Raw genomic sequence first — 18,810 nt, forward strand, 5'->3', positions numbered from 1 at the left:
ACCTTTTCTAATTTTCCTCCGTTTCACTCCCTCCACCCAACATGCCAAATGATTAAATAAATTCTATGAAGTAATAAAATTCAACTGCAGCCACATCATCATATTTTGCCAAACCTTATCCCCATATAACAATAGAGAAAAATGTAAGCATTATTATATTGAAAGCCATATACTAGAGTGTATAACTACAAAAGCTATATTTCTAAAATGGCTTTCAAGGTTAACTTAGAACAAGCATGAATTTAGTGAATATTGAAGCACTGCTAAAAAGTTAAGAAAGGAACTTTGTCCTGAAAGTTTTATACTCCTATTCAAGCAACTCTGGGAATCAAAATGATAGTTGTTTGCTAGATTTAATTGGAAAGCATAAAGCATAAAATATGAAACGAACACTACTAGCACTTTTTTTCGAATTAAAAGTGAACTTTCCTGCGAAGCAGTTGACGAAAAAGCAGAGTTCATATTCCATACAAATTGATTCATGTTGCAATGTGCACTAATCAATCATAAAAATTGCTCTCCCTCCTTTGTTTGTATTCCATACAACCAGTTCGCATATATTTTTCTGCACGGTTATGCATAAATCACTAGGCGGTAGCCACTAGAAATCTACGGAAATGGCAGTAGCAACTAGAAATATATGGGAATGGCTAATAACTTTTAATCTCATGACATCAATTCAACTTTCAAGTTTGCATAATTCACCAGAGATAAAAGTGTAAAATTAGAGTTAAAAGATAAAAAAGAATACAAACAGCTCCACACAAAAAAATCTTCAACTGAGTTCACCATACAAAAGACAGTTTCACATTCCACACAAAAAGTGCACCACAAAATTGAATTCCAATAATTGTTTGAACATAGGTGTATTAAGACACTTTATTTGTATTGTATATGCATTACCATAGTGTTCTTGGATATAGCTCATTCTCATTAGTAACTTCAAATAATTGTATAAAGATGCATTATACCCGTTAGTTCTTGTTTCAATTATGCTTAATGGCAATAAAAGTTAGTGTTTCTTTAGTAACTTTACCGAATTCTCTCATGCAGCAACCACTGAACGTTGACTCCCCTGCTCCGATTCAAAATGTTTCCAAGCTGCTAGATGACATGATTATCGTCTCCGATCCATGATCAATATATTGTGTTGCCAAGTTATCGCTTATCTTTGTAACTAGCCCTATGTTGTATTCATAGAATTTGAACTCGTTACAATAACTCAAAGCTTTTATTAATTTATTTATTTTGGTACAAAAGCTTTTCTTAATTTAAAAGCATGATAAATATATTTAACAGAGACAACAATATTTTCATGTATAGATTCTGAAATTAGTATCGAAGCTGAAGTTATTGAGGATCATGGGACCAAACCTAACTCATCAAAAACCTACAAACTTTTGATAGAGTTGCATCGTATAAGACCAAACCCAAATGCCAGAAATTGTCAAAACATCAACCTTGGAATTCCAAGACTTGTTGCAATAAATGCTTTATTGCAAGAAATGCATTAGATGTGTGTAAATGAATGGTCAAGTAAATATTATGTTTACGTATTATAAAACAATAATCAAAGTGGCGCAGCGGAAGCGTGGTGGGCCCATAACCCACAGGTCCCTGGATCGAAACCAGGCTTTGATAAAGGCTTTGATAATTTCCCATTTTTTATCTCAATTATCTTCTCTTTGATAATTTCCCATTTTTTATCTCAATTATCTTCTATTTAATCTATCTCAATTATCTTCTATTTAATCTTCTATTTAACAGGCTTTGATAATTTCCCATTTTTTATCTCAATTATCTTCTATTTAATCTTCTATTTAACGACATAAGTTACTATTTTTTTTTTTATAATTTCCCATTTTTTATCTCAATTATCTTCTATTTAATCTTCTATTTAACGACATAAGTTACTATTTTTTTTTTTTATAATTTCCCATTTTTTATCTCAATTATCTTCTATTTAATCTATCTCAATTATCTTCTATTTAATCTTCTATTTAACGACATAAGTTACTATTTTTTTTCTCTCAATTTACTTCTATTCAATGACCGTCGTTTTGAATAGCTGTAGGTTACTTTTGATTATTTAAGTTAAAATATTTCAATTCTTGATAAAATGAAACCAAAAAATGAACGTTGACCAAAATAAACTATACACAAATTAAAAAACAAAAAAAAAACTATACACACTAATTCGCACACTTATTTGTTGAGTGTAGGTTGTTGATTAAATATGGTGCATGTTGTATCTTTCTTTTAGTGGCTTAGTCATTCTTCTTGTGCGGCATCTTTAATAATATGTTTTTTAAAAAGAACACCAAAATGATTGAAGCTTAATTAATATTATCACTTAATGTGTACAAGCTTTTCTGTCAGTACTGAAAAATACGTCAGTTTCATTCTCTCTAAATAAACCAAATAGTATAGTGCCATATAATAGTAAGACTCATACAAATTTGCTTTGAGAAGCCTCCCGAAGTAGTAAAATGTAAAAGATGATCTAATAGGTAGCCCGGATTTACCGTAACAAATCCAATCCAATCATACATTAATGACCAATTTTGGCAAAAAAATCATTTTTGATGAACAAGAGATCCACATCTTCATGCTTCCTGCCCACAAAACAAGTGCGCTACCGGCCCTATGGTAACAGACAGCAGCAGATGTACCCTTGACAGCGTCAAAACAGCCACCCAACGAGGTACGATGGCGTGCATTTGTACCAAGGACAGCTACAGACCTGCGCCCAAAAGAACATCACCAGGAAAGACCACGAAACTGCGGAATCAAAACTGATATTACGCACCAAAATCAAACACCAGCTACAGCCCTCCAACTCCTTAAGCCCGTACAATACTGATATGCAATTCAAAGCTCCAAAACTTAAAACCTAAAACGTCCTTCTTTGGTCTAGTGAACCAGTAACTCTAGAATTTAATAAAACTAAATCTAAATTTTCAGCAATTAACACAATAAATCAAATTGTCCTAAAGCTTATAGGAATGAAACTAGTCCAACAGAAACATCAAAACAGCAGACAGCTAACTGCAGGTAAGAAAAAGTAACCTAGGAGGAGTCCTGCATATATTTGAAACAAATATCATATCATACAATAAAATAAATATACAAGCAAGAACAGAAGATACCGTTTAGTCACAAAATAACTAAAGAAATTAACAATATCATTTTCATCATCGTTAAGTGTAACACACATCATATTCATCAAATCCTACCCTAAATTGATTTACAAACAAAAATTTGGGTAAATCAAATTTTTTCATAAAGAAATAAGAATACATACTATATCAACATATAGTTGGTCAAGATAAATACAAATTTCAAATCACAAAGTAACTATTAGTAATCAACATCGTCGTTTTCATCATACTCAACATCATCAAAAAAAGGATCCTTTAGCAATTCCTCAGCAGAAGGTCTAGCCCTTGGTTGAGCGAGACACTTTTCGATGAAAGTCTTCACTTCTACATCTTTTATCTTGTTCAAGGATTGCGGTCTCACACCTGAAGTCACCTTCTTGTATATCTTTGCAACATTGTCACATTCACTATATGGAATCTCTAGTGTCACCATCTCTAATACTAACATTCCAAATGAGTATATGTCTACCATTTCTGTGTAATCCTCTTCATATAGCTCTGGTGCCATAAATTCCGGTGTGCCTAGAACTGAATGCGCTGAATGATTCTTTCCCACAATTGCTGCCAAACCTAAGTCACCAATCTTAACCTAATATACATTAAAACAAATAATTTAGTACTAATGACATCTTGAGATAAACAACATGGAAAATAAGAATATGAAACAGAAATAATGTACCTGGCCAGTATTTCCATTGACAAAAACATTACTGCAGTTGAGGTCTCTATGAATGATACAAGGATCATGCACATGTAAATAATTCAACCCTTCCAAAATTTTCTTAGACCACTTCTTCAAAGCCTTAATAGAAACATGCTTATGTTTCTTCCTATACTCCCTCAAATTCCCACTTGTACAAACCTCGGTGATGAAATTCAGTGTGCTATACTTGTCTCTCCAAACACTGTAAAGTGCAATGATGTTTTTGTTTCTCATGTTTCTAAGAAGTCTCACTTCAGAGTAAAGTCTTTCAATCATTGCAGGGTCATTGCTGAAATTTCTGAGCTTAACTTGATTCCATGCTACTTCTATTCCTTCTTCATTATCAAATGCTTTATAGACTTTTTTACAAGCACCAGCTCCAAGTAATTCATCGTATCTTCCATATCTTCCGGTTGGATCAGTTTCAACAAATGTTTCTGAGTCTTTGTCGGATGGATTTTGTTGAGCACTTGGCATCTAGAACAAAAAACATGGATCAAATCAGATTATCTTAATTAAAACCAAATTAGAGACCAAAAAGTATAATAATAATAATAATAATAATAATAATAATAATAATAATAAATAATTTTAGAAACTTGATCTGATTATCATAGAACAGAATCAACAATATTTTTATGAATGTTTAACTATCTACATCGTGACCTAACATTTTTATGGCTCTACAACATAGGCAAACTTTGATCAAAAGTAGTTTAATTGTGATCCTCTTCAACAATAAACGAATTACGCAGCCGCGACGACTATTAAAATCTTAATATAACCTACTTATTGAGACTTGGTATGATACCTTTGATTTTCAAAGAACAAAATCAACAGACATTTTTAAAAGGTTTCCCAATTTATATGTTGCGACACTAGGGTTTTTGATGTCTCTACAACCATAGTCATACTTTGATCAAGAGTATTTTAATTGTGATCGTCTTCAATATTAAACATATTACGCACGCGGCCACTACCGTTTCCGCTATAAATATTAAAATATTAATATAACTTAATAGTTAGACTTGGTTTGTTCAAAGAACAAATTCAACAGAGTTTTTTAAAAAGTTTCCCAATTTATATGTTGCGACACCAGGGTTTTTGATGTCTCAATCAAACCTCAATTTAGGTCTAGGGTTCAAGTTCTGCAGAGAAGACATATACTAACACACTAACATTTATTATTAACAAGAAATAAAAAACCTTGATTTGGGTCTTGTTACTATGACAACAATTAAAACCTAAATTGAATATAGTTCTGTAAAAATAAAAATAAAAAGTTTTTCAATTTAAGAGTTTTTGAATAATGAATGGTTACCATGAAGTAGAAAACTGAGGCTATGTCGTTGAAAAGTGAAGCTTCGGATTATTTGAAAAGAGAGAGTGGAATGAACTGAGGTTACCAAACACTAGGAATGTGAAAAAGAATATTTGAACGGAAGTATTTATACACAAATTAAGGAGTGCAGTTAAAGTAATATTTGATTTGATTCACATTAGGATAAATGTTAAATATTTTTAGAATTCAGTATTGATTTTGAGATTAATCCGCAACTCAAATCAAAAGTTTGAGAAAATCTCTTTTTAAAAAATAAAAATAAAAATAATAATCTTACTAGATAAACACTTTGTTCCGTAACCTACTAAATCCCTCCCGTGTTAAAATTTAGTCTTTTTTCAATTATTTAATTATTAGATTTAAGTCAACCGAATTTAAATTCTTAAAAAAAAAAAAAGTCAACCGAATTTAAAGAAATTGTTCTTTATAGACCGTTTTTCCGCTCTTTTTATTGCGCTAACATTTTAAAATTATTAATGGTGTTTATTTATTTATTTTGATTTTGATTAAAACTAAAAATATAATCGTTTGTTGCTTTCAAGTGATAAAAAAACCAAATTAATCATGATCATCTATTTCAATGACACCAACAATATAACAAAATAATATAATCTAAATAACAATCTTTAATATAGACAAAAAAAAAAGTTGTTTAAGGGTATAATTGAAATAATGAAAAAGTAAGTATAGATATACTCATATAGTTTGTTACACTATTTAAATGATAAAGAAAAAAATTGAACATATATATATTCATATCGTGTTTGTTACACTTTGATTTTAATATTTGAATTTACTCTTATCTATTTTTTTATATGTGTTATTTGTATTGAAAGTTGAGGGTAATTTTAGAAAGAAAAAATGTCAGCACAAAAGAGTCAAATCACTATTTTCTTTAGATATAGTCTAGCTTACTAGCGAAAAGAAAAGCGTTCACTTACTCGTCTTTCCGATCTTTTAATTGCGCTAACGTTTGAAAACGATGAAAGTTGTTTTCAAATTATAACAAATCAATGTAATCATGGTTATCTATTTCTATGACACCAACAATATAACAAAAAAAATATAATCTACATTTTTTTTAATGACACCGACAACAATTTTTATCTTAGATTGTTACACTTTTAAAATATAAAGAAAAAAAAATTGTTACATTCTTATATTAATATTTGAATTTACTTTTATCTATTTGTTCATGTGCTATTTTTATAATTTAAGATTAACAAGGTTGTTTCATAAAAAAAAAAAAAAGATTAGCTAGGTTTTTTTTTAAGGAAGATTAACTAGGTTTTTTTTAAGGATTAACTAACTAGGTTTGTTATATCAGTAGGCGATTATCTTGATAGTTAGTTCCTCTATTCAAGTAGTATTGTATCCCTATAAATAGCTAGTTCCTCTATCCACTTTTTAAAACCATCACAACTCCTCGCTTTCATTCTCTATACTCTTTCCTACTTAAAAATACAAATCTCTACTTTCCTTCCTTGTTCCCTCTTTGCTTTTTCACAATAAGTCTCGTAGAAAAAAATGTCTAACTCATATGCCTTCAAATACATAATAATCGGCGACATGGGAGTCGGAAAATCATGTCTTCTACTTCAATTCACAGACAACCGCTTTCAACGCTTCCACGACGCAACAATTGGTGTCGAATTCGGTTTCAGAACAATCAACGTAAACAATAATCCAGTCAGATATGATCATTATGTTGATCATTATGCAAGTTCAGATATGATCATTATGTTGATCGGAAACAAGAGCGATCTCGCTGGTAATCGTGTGGTGAGTACCGAAGAAGGTGAGAAATTCGCGAAGGAGAATGGTCTGATGTTTATGGAGGTTTCGGCCAAATCAAGAGAAAATATTGAAGAGGCATTTGTAAAAACTGCTGAAAGTATATATAAAAATATCCAGGTTAGGGTTTCTGATGTGTTGGATGAGACTCATGGAATCAAAGTTGGATATGGTGGACCACCAGCAGAAGGTAGGGATAGCCATATGAACCCTTACGCTTTGGGTAGAAGCCGCTGCAGTTGAACTCAACAATATTCAACATATATTCATTTAACCTAGTTCTTTAATATGTAGTTCTTTTATTTTTTGGCTAGTCACCGTATTTTGTATGTTTATCCTTCTTATATTGAACATTGTTTAATTAATAATATAAATTAAGTTTGTTTGTTAAAAAAAAAAGTTCTTTTATATTTTATATTTTTAGAGGTTGAATGTAGATCTATACCACTATATTTTAATTTTTACTCTTTTTTATACTATTTTATCACTATTCTCTTCTTTTTTTGATTAATTTTTTTATCTCTTTTCTCGAACTTTTTGGGTTTGGATTAGATATGAAGATATACATGTTCTATATCCGCTGATAAAGATCATATATTATAGTTTAGTTATTTGAGGCTTTTGAAATAGTTCTCATAATTAAAAAAAAAAATTGTAATTTGATTTTAACTTTTGTATAGAACTTTAAATTTACGAATAATTTGTCATTAGTTTCTGCAACTAAAAAAATCAATCGGATTCCTAGACTTTTAAATCATTTTTAATTAAAGTCTCATGTGAAGTTTTAAACAATTTTTATATTAACTCTTTCAAATTTTAAATAATATGCATAATTGAGTCCCTAAATTTAAAGATTTAATTGTAATTATTTAAATGTCCTGGAACTTTACTTCAAAAAAAAAAAAAAAGTCCATGAACTTGATTAATTTTTTTTACTTCAATGACCTAAATCCAAATTATTGATTAATCAAAAATATTAATTAATTCCAGAAGTTATCATGATTGGTCATATGCTCCTTCTTCAAAGTGAGGAGGATGAGTGCTTGCAAAAGACACTGATACGCCCAAGTAAGATAGGAAGCTAGCAGGTAGCAAAGTGAGTAATTAGTGAGTGTAAGTGTGGTGATCGTACCTAGGGGTAAGGCCCCTTATGTATATATAGTAATGCATCCGTTGTGACATTCTTTATTGCATTCTATCTTCACTTCTGATATTTAGTACGGGTCATTGAAGTGACAACTCGCGAGTCGCATCGCTTCTGTTACTGAACATTTTGATGTGTGTCTCTGTGGTTATGTTTAATTGACGTGGCAATCAAAAGGTTGCTTTTGATCGTAATGAGTGTCTTCGAGTCATTCCTTACCGTTCATGAACGGTTCCCACCATTTGTATATATACATTTCATATTTCCTTTTTTCCCCATTTGAATATATGATCGGAGCCACCCTGGAAGAGTCAGGCCTTTCATTGCAATTAGAACCACATCATCTTCTCTGCCTCCAGGGCCGGCCTAAGGGCCAAGCAACCTAAGCAAGGGCTTTAGGCCTCAAAATTTTGGGTGAAAACAAAGGCCTCTAAAAAATTATTTTGGTTACAAGTATTTTATATGACAGATAAATTACAGACATTTGCATAACTTAACTGATTACCAAAAAGGCCTCAATTACTCATGGTCAAGAACTTAAATTTTGGTCTCCACAAAATTGATTTTATATAAAAATTATCTTAAAAAAAATATTTTTAAAGGCCACATTAAATTTTTTGCTTTAGGCCTCTTAATGATCTGTTGGGCCGGCCCTGTCTGCCTCTAGTAGTCATTGCTTAAAGTATTTTTCTATGCAAAGCACCCATCAATATTCATCAATTTCACCAGCAAACAGAGTAATCACCATCTCTGATTGATTAAGGGGGAAATATCATCAATGAAAGCACCAATGTAAAGATTGGGAAAATTGATTTACTCTACTTCAAGGGTAGATAAGCCTCGTAAGAAAAAGATAAAAAGAAAAGACTAATTTCTCATTTCTTAATCATTTTCATAGTCAAAACAAGATTACAGTCTTGTACAATAACCGAATTTAGAAACAAACTATCAAGAGAATGTCAACAATGCTAGCAAACTTAATTTAGAATTTAGATTAGTCGCCGCATGAGTCCATCTTTGGCTCCGACATTGTATTTGGCCTCCCAAATTATACCACATTGCTCCCAAATCCACTTTAAGTGAAACACAAAACTCCCTTCATTATCTCATTAGGCAATCCTTTCGATTTTAACACCATCCATAGAAGAGACAAGAAATTATTTCCAATATACTCAAACTCCAATGCAAAAACGTAATTTATCTCCTTAATGATTTCATCAATCTCCCTCATCCGGTTTTTAAGGCATCTTTCATTTCTCGCTTTTGAATCACCCAAAGAGTAACGTACCAAATTAACAACATTCCTTTTCTAATTTTCCTCCGTTTCACTCCTTCTACCAAACATGCCAAATGATTAAACAAATTCTATGGAGTAATAAACTTCAACGGCAACCACATCATCATATTTTGCCAAACCTTATCCACCATACAACAATAGAGAAAAATGTGTGTAAATGTTTCATCACGCCCTCAACACAACACACGATTCAAATTGGCATTTCCATCCAACACATTTCGGAGTGCAAGGTTTGACCACGTTCGAAAAAGATCAAGCAAAAGAGACCAAGAGAAAGCCACCATTTTAGATGGCGTCAGACTATTTCAAATTAATCCAAACATCCAATTCTCTAAAGTGTTCGTACTTCCTTCACAAACCAATAAACTATAAACTTTTGATAGAGTTAAATCATAAAAAACCAAACCCAAATGCCAGAAATTGTCAATACATATCAACCTTGGAATTCCAAGACTTGTTGCAATAAATGCTTTATTGCGAGAAATGCATTCTTTGCTACAAATGCATTAGATGTTGTGTAAATGAATGTTGAAGTATATATTATGTATACATATTATAAAACTAAAACAATAATAAAAGTGGTGTAGCGGAAGCGTGGTGGGCCCATAACCCACAGGTCCCTGGATCAAAATCAAAACCAGGCTTTGATAAGTTCCCATTTTTTTTCTCAATTATCTTCTATTTCCCATTTTTTTTCTCAATTATCTTCTATTTAGTCGGCTTTGATAAGTTCCCATTTTTTTTCTCAATTATCTTCTATTTAACGACATAAGTTAATATTTTTTCTCTCAATTATTTTCTATTTAACGACCGTCGTTTTGAAAAGTTGTAGGTTACTTTTGATTGTCTAAGTTAAAATATTTCAATTCTTGATAAAATGAAACCAAAAAATGAATGCCGATAAAAATAAACTATACACAAATTAGTAAGCCAGGCTTTGATAAGTTCCCATTTTTTTTCTCAATTATCTTCTATTTAACGACATAAGTTACTATTTTTTTCTCAAGTATATTCTATTTAACGACCGTCGTTTTGAAAAGTTGTAGGTTACTTTTGATTATCTAAGTTAAAATATTTCAATTCTTGATAAAATGAAACCGAAAAATGAATGCCGATAAAAATAAACTATACACAAATTAGTAAGAAAAAAAAAAACTATACACAGTAATTCGCACACTTATTTGTTGAGTGTAGGTTGTCGTTTATATATGGTGCATGTTGTATCTTTCTTTTAGTGGCTTAGTCATTCTTCTTGTGCGGGCATCGCTTTTAATAATATGTTTATTAAAAAAAAACACCAAAAAGATTAAAGCTTAATTAATATTTTCACTTAATGTGTACAAGCTTTTCTGCCCGTGCTGAAAAATACGTCAGTTTCTTTCTCTCTAAATAAACCAAATAGTATAGCGCCATATAATAGTAAGACTCATACAAATTTGCTTTGAGAAGCCTCCTGAAGTATTAACATGTAAAAGATGATCTAACAGGTAGCCCGGACTTACCGTAACAAATCCAATCCAATCATACATTAATGACCAAATTTTGGCAAAAAAATCACTTGATGAGCAAGTGATCCACATCTTCATGCTTCCTGCCCGCAAAACAAGTGCGCTACCGGCCCTATGGTAACAGACAGCAGCAGATGTACCCTTGACAGCGTCAAAACAGCCACCCAACGAGGTACGATGGCGTGCATTTGTACCAAGGACAGCTACAGACCTGCGCCCAAAAGAACATCACCAGGAAAGACCACGAAACTGCGGAATCAAAACTGATATTACGCACCAAAATCAAACACCAGCTACAGCCCTCCAACTCCTTAAGCCCGTACAATACTGATATGCAATTCAAAGCTCCAAAACTTAAAACCTAAAACGTCCTTCTTTGGTCTAGTGAACCAGTAACTCTAGAATTTAATAAAACTAAATCTAAATTTTCAGCAATTAACACAATAAATCAAATTGTCCTAAAGCTTATAGGAATGAAACTAGTCCAACAGAAACATCAAAACAGCAGACAGCTAACTGCAGGTAAGAAAAAGTAACCTAGGAGGAGTCCTGCATATATTTGAAACAAATATCATACAATAAAATAAATATACAAGCAAGAACGGAAGATACCGTTTAGTCACAAAATAACTAAAGAAATTAACAATATCATTTTCATCATCGTTAAGTGTAACACACATCATATTCATCAAATCCTACCCTAAATTGATTTACCAACAAAAATTTGGGTAAATCAAATTTTTTCATAAAGAAATAAGAATACATACTATATCAACATATAGTTGGTCAAGATAAATACAAATTTCTAATCACAAAGTAACTATTAGTAATCAACATCGTCGTTTTCATCGTACTCTACATCATCAAAAAAAGGATCCTTTAGCAATTCCTCAGCAGAAGGTCTAGCCCTTGGTTGAGCGAGACACTTTTCGATGAAAGTCTTCACTTCTACATCTTTTATCTTGTTCAAGGATTGCGGTCTCACACCTGAAGTCACCTTCTTGTATATCTTTGCAACATTGTCACATTCACTATATGGAATCTCTAGTGTCAACATCTCTAATACTAACATTCCAAATGAGTATATGTCTACCATTTCTGTGTAATCCTCTTCATATAGCTCTGGTGCCATAAATTCCGGTGTGCCTAGAACTGAATGCGCTGAATGATTCTTTCCCTCAATTGCTGCCAAACCTAAGTCACCAATCTTAACCTAATATACATTAAAACAAATAATTTAGTACTAATGACATCTTGAGATAAACAACATGGAAAATAAGAATATGAAACAGAAATAATGTACCTGGCCAGTATTTCCATTGACAAAAACATTACTGCAGTTGAGGTCTCTATGTAAATAATTCAACCCTTCCAAAATTTTCTTAGACCACTTCTTCAAAGCCTTAATAGAAACATGCTTATGTTTCTTCCTATACTCCCTCAAATTCCCACTTGTACAAACCTCGCTGATGAAATTCAGTGTGCTATGCTCCTTGTCTCTCCAAACACTGTAAAGTGCAATGATGTTTTTGTTTCTCATGTTTCTAAGAAGCCTCACTTCAGAGTAAAGTCTTTCAATCATTGCAGGGTCATTGCTGAAATTTCTGAGCTTAACTTGATTCCATGCTACTTCTAATCCTTCTTCATTATCAAATGCTTTATAGACTTTTTTACAAGCACCAGCTCCAAGGAATTCATCGTATCTTCCATATCTTCCGGTTGGATCAGTTTCAACTTTCAACAAATGTTTCTGAGTCTTTGTGGGATGGATTTTGTTGAACACTTGGCATCTAGAACAAAAAACATGGATCAAATCAGATTATCTTAATTAAAACCAACTTAGAGACCAAAAAGTATAATAATAATAATAATAATAATAATAATAATAATAATAATAATAATAATAATAATAATAATAATAATAATAATAATAATAATAATAATAATAATAATAATAATAATAAATAATTTTAGAAACTTGATCTGATTATCATAGAACAGAATCAACAATATTTTTATGAATGTTTAGCTATCTACATCGTGACCTAACATTTTTATGGCTCTACAACATTGGCAAACTTTGATCAAAAGTAGTTTAATTGTGGTCCTCTTCAACAATAAACGAATTACGCAGCCGCGACGACTATTAAAATCTTAATATAACCTACTTATTGAGACTTGGTATGATACCTTTGATTTTCAAAGAACAAAATCAACAGACATTTTTAAAAGGTTTCCCAATTTATATGTTGCGACACTAGGGTTTTTGATGTCTCTACAACCATAGTCATACTTTGATCAAGAGTATTTTAATTGTGATCGTCTTCAATATTAAACATATTACGCACGCGGCCACTACCGTTTCCGCTATAAATATTAAAATATTAATATAACTTAATAGTTAGACTTGGTTTGTTCAAAGAACAAATTCAACAGAGTTTTTTAAAAAGTTTCCCAATTTATATGTTGCGACACCAGGGTTTTTGATGTCTCAGTCAAACCTCAATTTAGGTCTAGGGTTCAAGTTCTGCAGAGAATACATATACTAACACACTAACATTTATTATTAACAAGAAATAAAAAACCTTGATTTGGGTCTTGTTACTATGACAACAATTAAAACCTAAATTGAATATAGTTCTGTAAAAATAAAAATAAAAAGTTTTTCAATTTAAGAGTTTTTGAACAATGAATGGTTACCATGAAGTAGAAAACTGAGGCTATGTCGTTGAAAAGTGAAGCTTCGGATTATTTGAAAAGAGAGAGTGGAATGAACTGAGGTTACCAAACACTAGGAATGTGAAAAAGAATATTTGAACGGAAGTATTTATACACAAATTAAGGAGTGCAGTTAAAGTAATATTTGATTTGATTCACATTAGGATAAATGTTAAATATTTTTAGAATTCAGTATTGATTTTGAGATTAATCCGCAACTCAAATCAAAAGTTTGAGAAAATCTCTTTTTAAAAAATAAAAATAAAAATAATAATCTTACTAGATAAACACTTTGTTCCGTAACCTACTAAACCCCTCCCGTGTTAAAATTTAGTCTTTTTTCAATTATTTAATTATTAGATTTAAGTCAACCGAATTTAAATTCTTCAAAAAAAAAAAGTCAACCGAATTTAAAGAAATTGTTCTTTATAGACCGTTTTTCCGCTCTTTTTATTGCGCTAACATTTTAAAATTATTAATGGTGTTTATTTATTTATTTTGATTTTGATTAAAACTAAAAATATAATCGTTTGTTGCTTTCAAGTGATAAAAAAATCAAATTAATCATGATCATCTATTTCAATGACACCAACAATATAACAAAATAATATAATCTAAATAACAATCTTTAATATAGACAAAAAAAAAGTTGTTTAAGGGTATAATTGAATAATGAAAAAGTAAGTATAGATATACTCATATAGTTTGTTACACTATTTAAATGATAAAGAAAAAAAATTGAACATATATATACTCATATCGTGTTTGTTACACTTTTATTTTAATATTTGAATTTACTCTTATCTATTTTTTTATATGTGTTATTTGTATTGAAAGTTGAGGGTAATTTTAGAAAGAAAAAAGCCAGCACAAAAGAGTCAAATCGCTATTTTCTTTAGATATAGTCTAGCTTACTAGCGAAAAGAAAAGCGTTCACTTACTCGTCTTTCCGATCTTTTAATTGCGCTAACGTTTGAAAACGATGAACGTTGTTTTCAAATTATAACAAATCAATGTAATCATGGTTATCTATTTCTATGACACCAACAATATAACAAAAAAATATAATCTACATATTTTTTTAATGACACCGACAACAATTTCTATCTCAGATTGTTACACTTTTAAAAGATAAAGGAAAAAAAAAATTGTTACATTCTTATATTAATATTTGAATTTACTTTTATCTATTTGTCATGTGCTATTTTTATAATTTAAGATTAGCTAGGTTTTTTTTTTAAGGAAGATTAACTAGGTATTTTTTTTTTTTAAGGATTAACTAGGTTTGTTATATCAGTAGGCGTTTATCTTGATAGTTAGTTCCTCTATTCAAGTAGGATTGTATCCCTATAAATAGCTAGTTCCTCTATCCACTTTTTAAAACCATCACAACTCCTCGCTTTCATTCTCTATACTCTTTCCTACTTAAAAATACAAATCTCTACTTTCCTTCCTTGTTCCCTCTTTGCTTTTTCACAATAAGTCTCGTAGAAAAAAATGTCCAACTCATATGCCTTCAAATACATAATAATCGGCAACATGGGAGTCGGAAAATCATGTCTTCTACTTCAATTCACAGACAACCGCTTTCAACGCTTCCACGACGCAACAATTGGTGTCGAATTCGGTTTCAGAACAATCAACGTAAACAATAATCCAGTCAAGTTGCAAATATGGGACACAGCAGGTCAAGAAAGATTCAGATCAATAACAAGATCATATTACAGAAAAGCAGCATGTGCGTTACTAGTTTATGATATAACAATGAGAGAAACGTTTAATCACTTGGATACTTGGTTAAAAGATGCAAGACAGCATGCAAGTTCAGATATGATCATTATGTTGATCGGAAACAAGAGCGATCTCGCTGGTAATCGTGTGGTGAGTACCGAAGAAGGTGAGAAATTCGCGAAGGAGAATGGTCTGATGTTTATGGAGGTTTCGGCCAAATCAAGAGAAAATATTGAAGAGGCATTCGTAAAAACTGCTGAAAGTATATATAAAAAAATCCAGGTTAGGGTTTCTGATGTGTTGGATGAGACTCATGGAATCAAAGTTGGATATGGTGGACCACCAGCAGAAGGTAGGGATAACCATATGAGCCCTTATGCTTTGGGTAGAAGCTGCTGCAGTTGAACTCAACAATATTCAACATATATTCATTTAACCTAGTTCTTTAATATGTAGTTCTTTTATTTTTTGGGTAGTCACCGTATTTTGTATGTTTATCCTTCTTGTATTGAACATTGTTTAATTAATAATATAAATTAAGTTTGTTTGGTAAAAAAAAAGTTCTTTTATATTTTATATTTTTAGAGGTTGAATGTAGATCTATACCACTATATTTTAATTTTTACTCTTTTTTATACTATTTTATCACTATTCTCTTCTTTTTTTGATTAAATTTTTTATCTCTTTTCTCGAACTTTTTGGGTTTGGATTAGATATGAAGATATACATGTTCTATATCCGCTGATAAAGATCATATATTATAGTTTAGTTATTTGAGGCTTTTGAAATAGTTCTCATAATTAAAAAAAAAAATTGTAATTTGATTTTAACTTTTGTATAGAACTTTAAATTTACGAATAATTTGTCATTAGTTTCTGCAACTAAAAAAATCAATCGGATTCCTAGACTTTTAAATCATTTTTAATTAAAGTCTCATGTGAAGTTTTAAACAATTTTTATATTAACTCTTTCAAATTTTAAATAATATGCATAATTGAGTCCCTAAATTTAAAGATTTAATTGTAATTATTTAAATGTCCTGGAACTTTACTTCAAAAAAAAAAAAACAGTCCATGAACTTGATTAATTTTTTTTACTTCAATGACCTAAATCCAAATTATTGATTAATCAAAAATATTAATTAATTCCAGAAGTTATCATGATTGGTCATATGCTCCTTCTTCAAAGTGAGGAGGATGAGTGCTTGCAAAAGACACTGATACGCCCAAGTAAGATAGGAAGCTAGCAGGTAGCAAAGTGAGTAATTAGTGAGTGTAAGTGTGGTGATCGTACCTAGGGGTAAGGCCCCTTATGTATATATAGTAATGCATCCGTTGTGACATTCTTTATTGCATTCTATCTTCACTTCTGATATTTAGTACGGGTCATTGAAGTGACAACTCGCGAGTCGCATCGCTTCTGTTACTGAACATTTTGATGTGTGTCTCTGTGGTTATGTTTAATTGACGTGGCAATCAAAAGGTTGCTTTTGATCGTAATGAGTGTCTTCGAGTCATTCCTTACCGTTCATGAACGGTTCCCACCATTTGTATATATACATTTCATATTTCCTTTTTTCCCCATTTGAATATATGATCGGAGCCACCCTGGAAGAGTCAGGCCTTTCATTGCAATTAGAACCACATCATCTTCTCTGCCTCCAGGGCCGGCCTAAGGGCCAAGCAACCTAAGCAAGGGCTTTAGGCCTCAAAATTTTGGGTGAAAACAAAGGCCTCTAAAAAATTAATTTGGTTACAAGTATTTTATATGACAGATAAATTACAGACATTTGCATAACTTAACTGATTACCAAAAAGGCCTCAATTACTCATGGTCAAGAACTTAAATTTTGGTCTCCACAAAATTGATTTTATATAAAAATTATCTTTAAAAAAATATTTTTAAAGGCCACATTAAATTTTTTGCTTTAGGCCTCTTAATGATCTGTTGGGCCGGCCCTGTTTGCCTCTAGTAGTCATTGCTTAAAGTATTTTTCTATGCAAAGCACCCATCAATATTCATCAATTTCACCAGCAAACAGAGTAATCACCATCTCTGATTGATTAAGGGGGAAATATCATCAATGAAAGCACCAATGTAAAGATTGGGAAAATTGATTTACTCTACTTCAAGGGTAGATAAGCCTCGTAAGAAAAAGATAAAAAGAAAAGACTAATTTCTCATTTCTTAATCATTTTCATAGTCAAAACAAGATTACAGTCTTGTACAATAACCGAATTTAGAAACAAACTATCAAGAGAATGTCAACAATGCTAGCAAACTTAATTTAGAATTTAGATTAGTCGCCGCATGAGTCCATCTTTGGCTCCGACATTGTATTTGGCCTCCCAAATTATACCACATTGCTCCCAAATCCACTTTAAGTGAAACACAAAACTCCCTTCATTATCTCATTAGGCAATCCTTTCGATTTTAACACCATCCATAGAAGAGACAAGAAATTATTTCCAATATACTCAAACTCCAATGCAAAAACGTAATTTATCTCCTTAATGATTTCATCAATCTCCCTCATCCGGTTTTTAAGGCATCTTTCATTTCTCGCTTTTGAATCACCCAAAGAGTAACGTACCAAATTAACAACATTCCTTTTCTAATTTTCCTCCGTTTCACTCCTTCTACCAAACATGCCAAATGATTAAACAAATTCTATGGAGTAATAAACTTCAACGGCAACCACATCATCATGTTTTGCCAAACCTTATCCACCATACAACAATAGAGAAAAATGTGTGTAAATGTTTCATCACCCCCTCAACACAACACACGATTCAAATTGGCATTTCCATCCAACACATTTCGGAGTGCAAGGTTTGACCGCGTTCGAAAAGATCAAGCAAAAGAGACCAAGAGAAAGCCACCATTTTAGATGGCGTCAGACTATTTCAAATTAATCCAAACATCCAATTCTCTAAAGTGTTCGTACTTCCTTTGAAAAACCAATAACATATACACTTTTGATAGAGTTAAATCATAAAAAATCAAACCCAAATGCCAGAAATTGTCAATACATATCAACCTTGGAATTCCAAGACTTGTTGCAATAAATGCTTTATTGCGAGAAATGCATTCTTTGCTACAATTAAATGCATTAGATGTTGTGTAAATGAATGTTGAAGTAAATATTATGTATACATATTATAAAACTAAAACAATAATAAAAGTGGTGTAGCGGAAGCGTGGTGGGCCCATAACCCACAGGTCCCTGGATCAAAACCAGGCTTTGATAAGTTCCCATTTTTTTTCTCAATTATCTTCTATTTAACGACATAAGTTAATATTTTTTTTCTCTCAATTATCTTCTATTTACCGTTGTTTTGAAAAGTTGTAGGTTACTTTTGATTATCTAAGTTAAAATATTTCAATTCTTGATAAAATGAAACCAAAAAAT

At 31.3% G+C, this 18,810-nt stretch overlaps 3 protein-coding genes and 1 pseudogene across 3 annotated transcripts; 2 read left to right on the forward strand and 2 right to left on the reverse strand.

Annotated features, from left to right (window-relative positions):
- Positions 1-3,168: 3,168 nt before the first annotated feature.
- LOC146938438 (putative serine/threonine-protein kinase WNK11) lies at positions 3,169-4,341 on the reverse strand. The gene is made up of 2 exons (XM_085757845.1): positions 3,841-4,341; positions 3,169-3,750 (listed from the first exon to the last, which is right to left on the reverse strand). The coding sequence occupies exons 1-2, from the start codon at positions 4,339-4,341 to the stop codon at positions 3,361-3,363; spliced, it is 891 nt and encodes a 296-aa protein (XP_085613971.1). The 3' UTR covers positions 3,169-3,360.
- Positions 4,342-6,733: 2,392 nt separating this feature from the next.
- On the forward strand, positions 6,734-7,294 carry LOC146938439 (ras-related protein RABB1c-like). Its single transcript, XM_085757846.1, has 2 exons — positions 6,734-7,078; positions 7,121-7,294. The coding sequence occupies exons 1-2, from the start codon at positions 6,734-6,736 to the stop codon at positions 7,241-7,243; spliced, it is 468 nt and encodes a 155-aa protein (XP_085613972.1). The 3' UTR covers positions 7,244-7,294.
- A 4,454-nt stretch (positions 7,295-11,748) lies between these two features.
- Positions 11,749-12,546, reverse strand: LOC146938440 (putative serine/threonine-protein kinase WNK11). Its single transcript, XM_085757847.1, has 2 exons — positions 12,253-12,546; positions 11,749-12,162 (listed from the first exon to the last, which is right to left on the reverse strand). The coding sequence occupies exons 1-2, from the start codon at positions 12,529-12,531 to the stop codon at positions 11,773-11,775; spliced, it is 669 nt and encodes a 222-aa protein (XP_085613973.1). The 5' UTR covers positions 12,532-12,546; the 3' UTR covers positions 11,749-11,772.
- A 2,563-nt stretch (positions 12,547-15,109) lies between these two features.
- On the forward strand, positions 15,110-15,839 carry LOC146938441 (ras-related protein RABB1c pseudogene; annotated as a pseudogene).
- The last annotated feature ends 2,971 nt before the right edge of the window (positions 15,840-18,810 follow it).

This window comes from Medicago sativa, chromosome 3 (assembly GCF_051527215.1).
Source record: "Medicago sativa cultivar Bolivia chromosome 3, Bolivia_mono, whole genome shotgun sequence".
Classification (NCBI taxonomy): domain Eukaryota; kingdom Viridiplantae; phylum Streptophyta; class Magnoliopsida; order Fabales; family Fabaceae; genus Medicago; species Medicago sativa.

Coding starts and splice junctions, on each gene's coding strand:
- LOC146938439 (XM_085757846.1), top strand. CDS start 6,734: ATGTCTAACTCATATGCCTTCAAATACATAATAATCGGCGACATGGGA. Junction 7,079..7,120: donor CAAGAGAAAATATTGAAGAG/GCATTTGTAAAA, acceptor AAAAATATCCAG/GTTAGGGTTTCTGATGTGTT.
- LOC146938440 (XM_085757847.1), bottom strand. CDS start 12,531: ATGATTGAAAGACTTTACTCTGAAGTGAGGCTTCTTAGAAACATGAGA. Junction 12,163..12,252: donor TCAATGGAAATACTGGCCAG/GTACATTATTTC, acceptor AATGTATATTAG/GTTAAGATTGGTGACTTAGG.
- LOC146938438 (XM_085757845.1), bottom strand. CDS start 4,341: ATGCCAAGTGCTCAACAAAATCCATCCGACAAAGACTCAGAAACATTT. Junction 3,751..3,840: donor TCAATGGAAATACTGGCCAG/GTACATTATTTC, acceptor AATGTATATTAG/GTTAAGATTGGTGACTTAGG.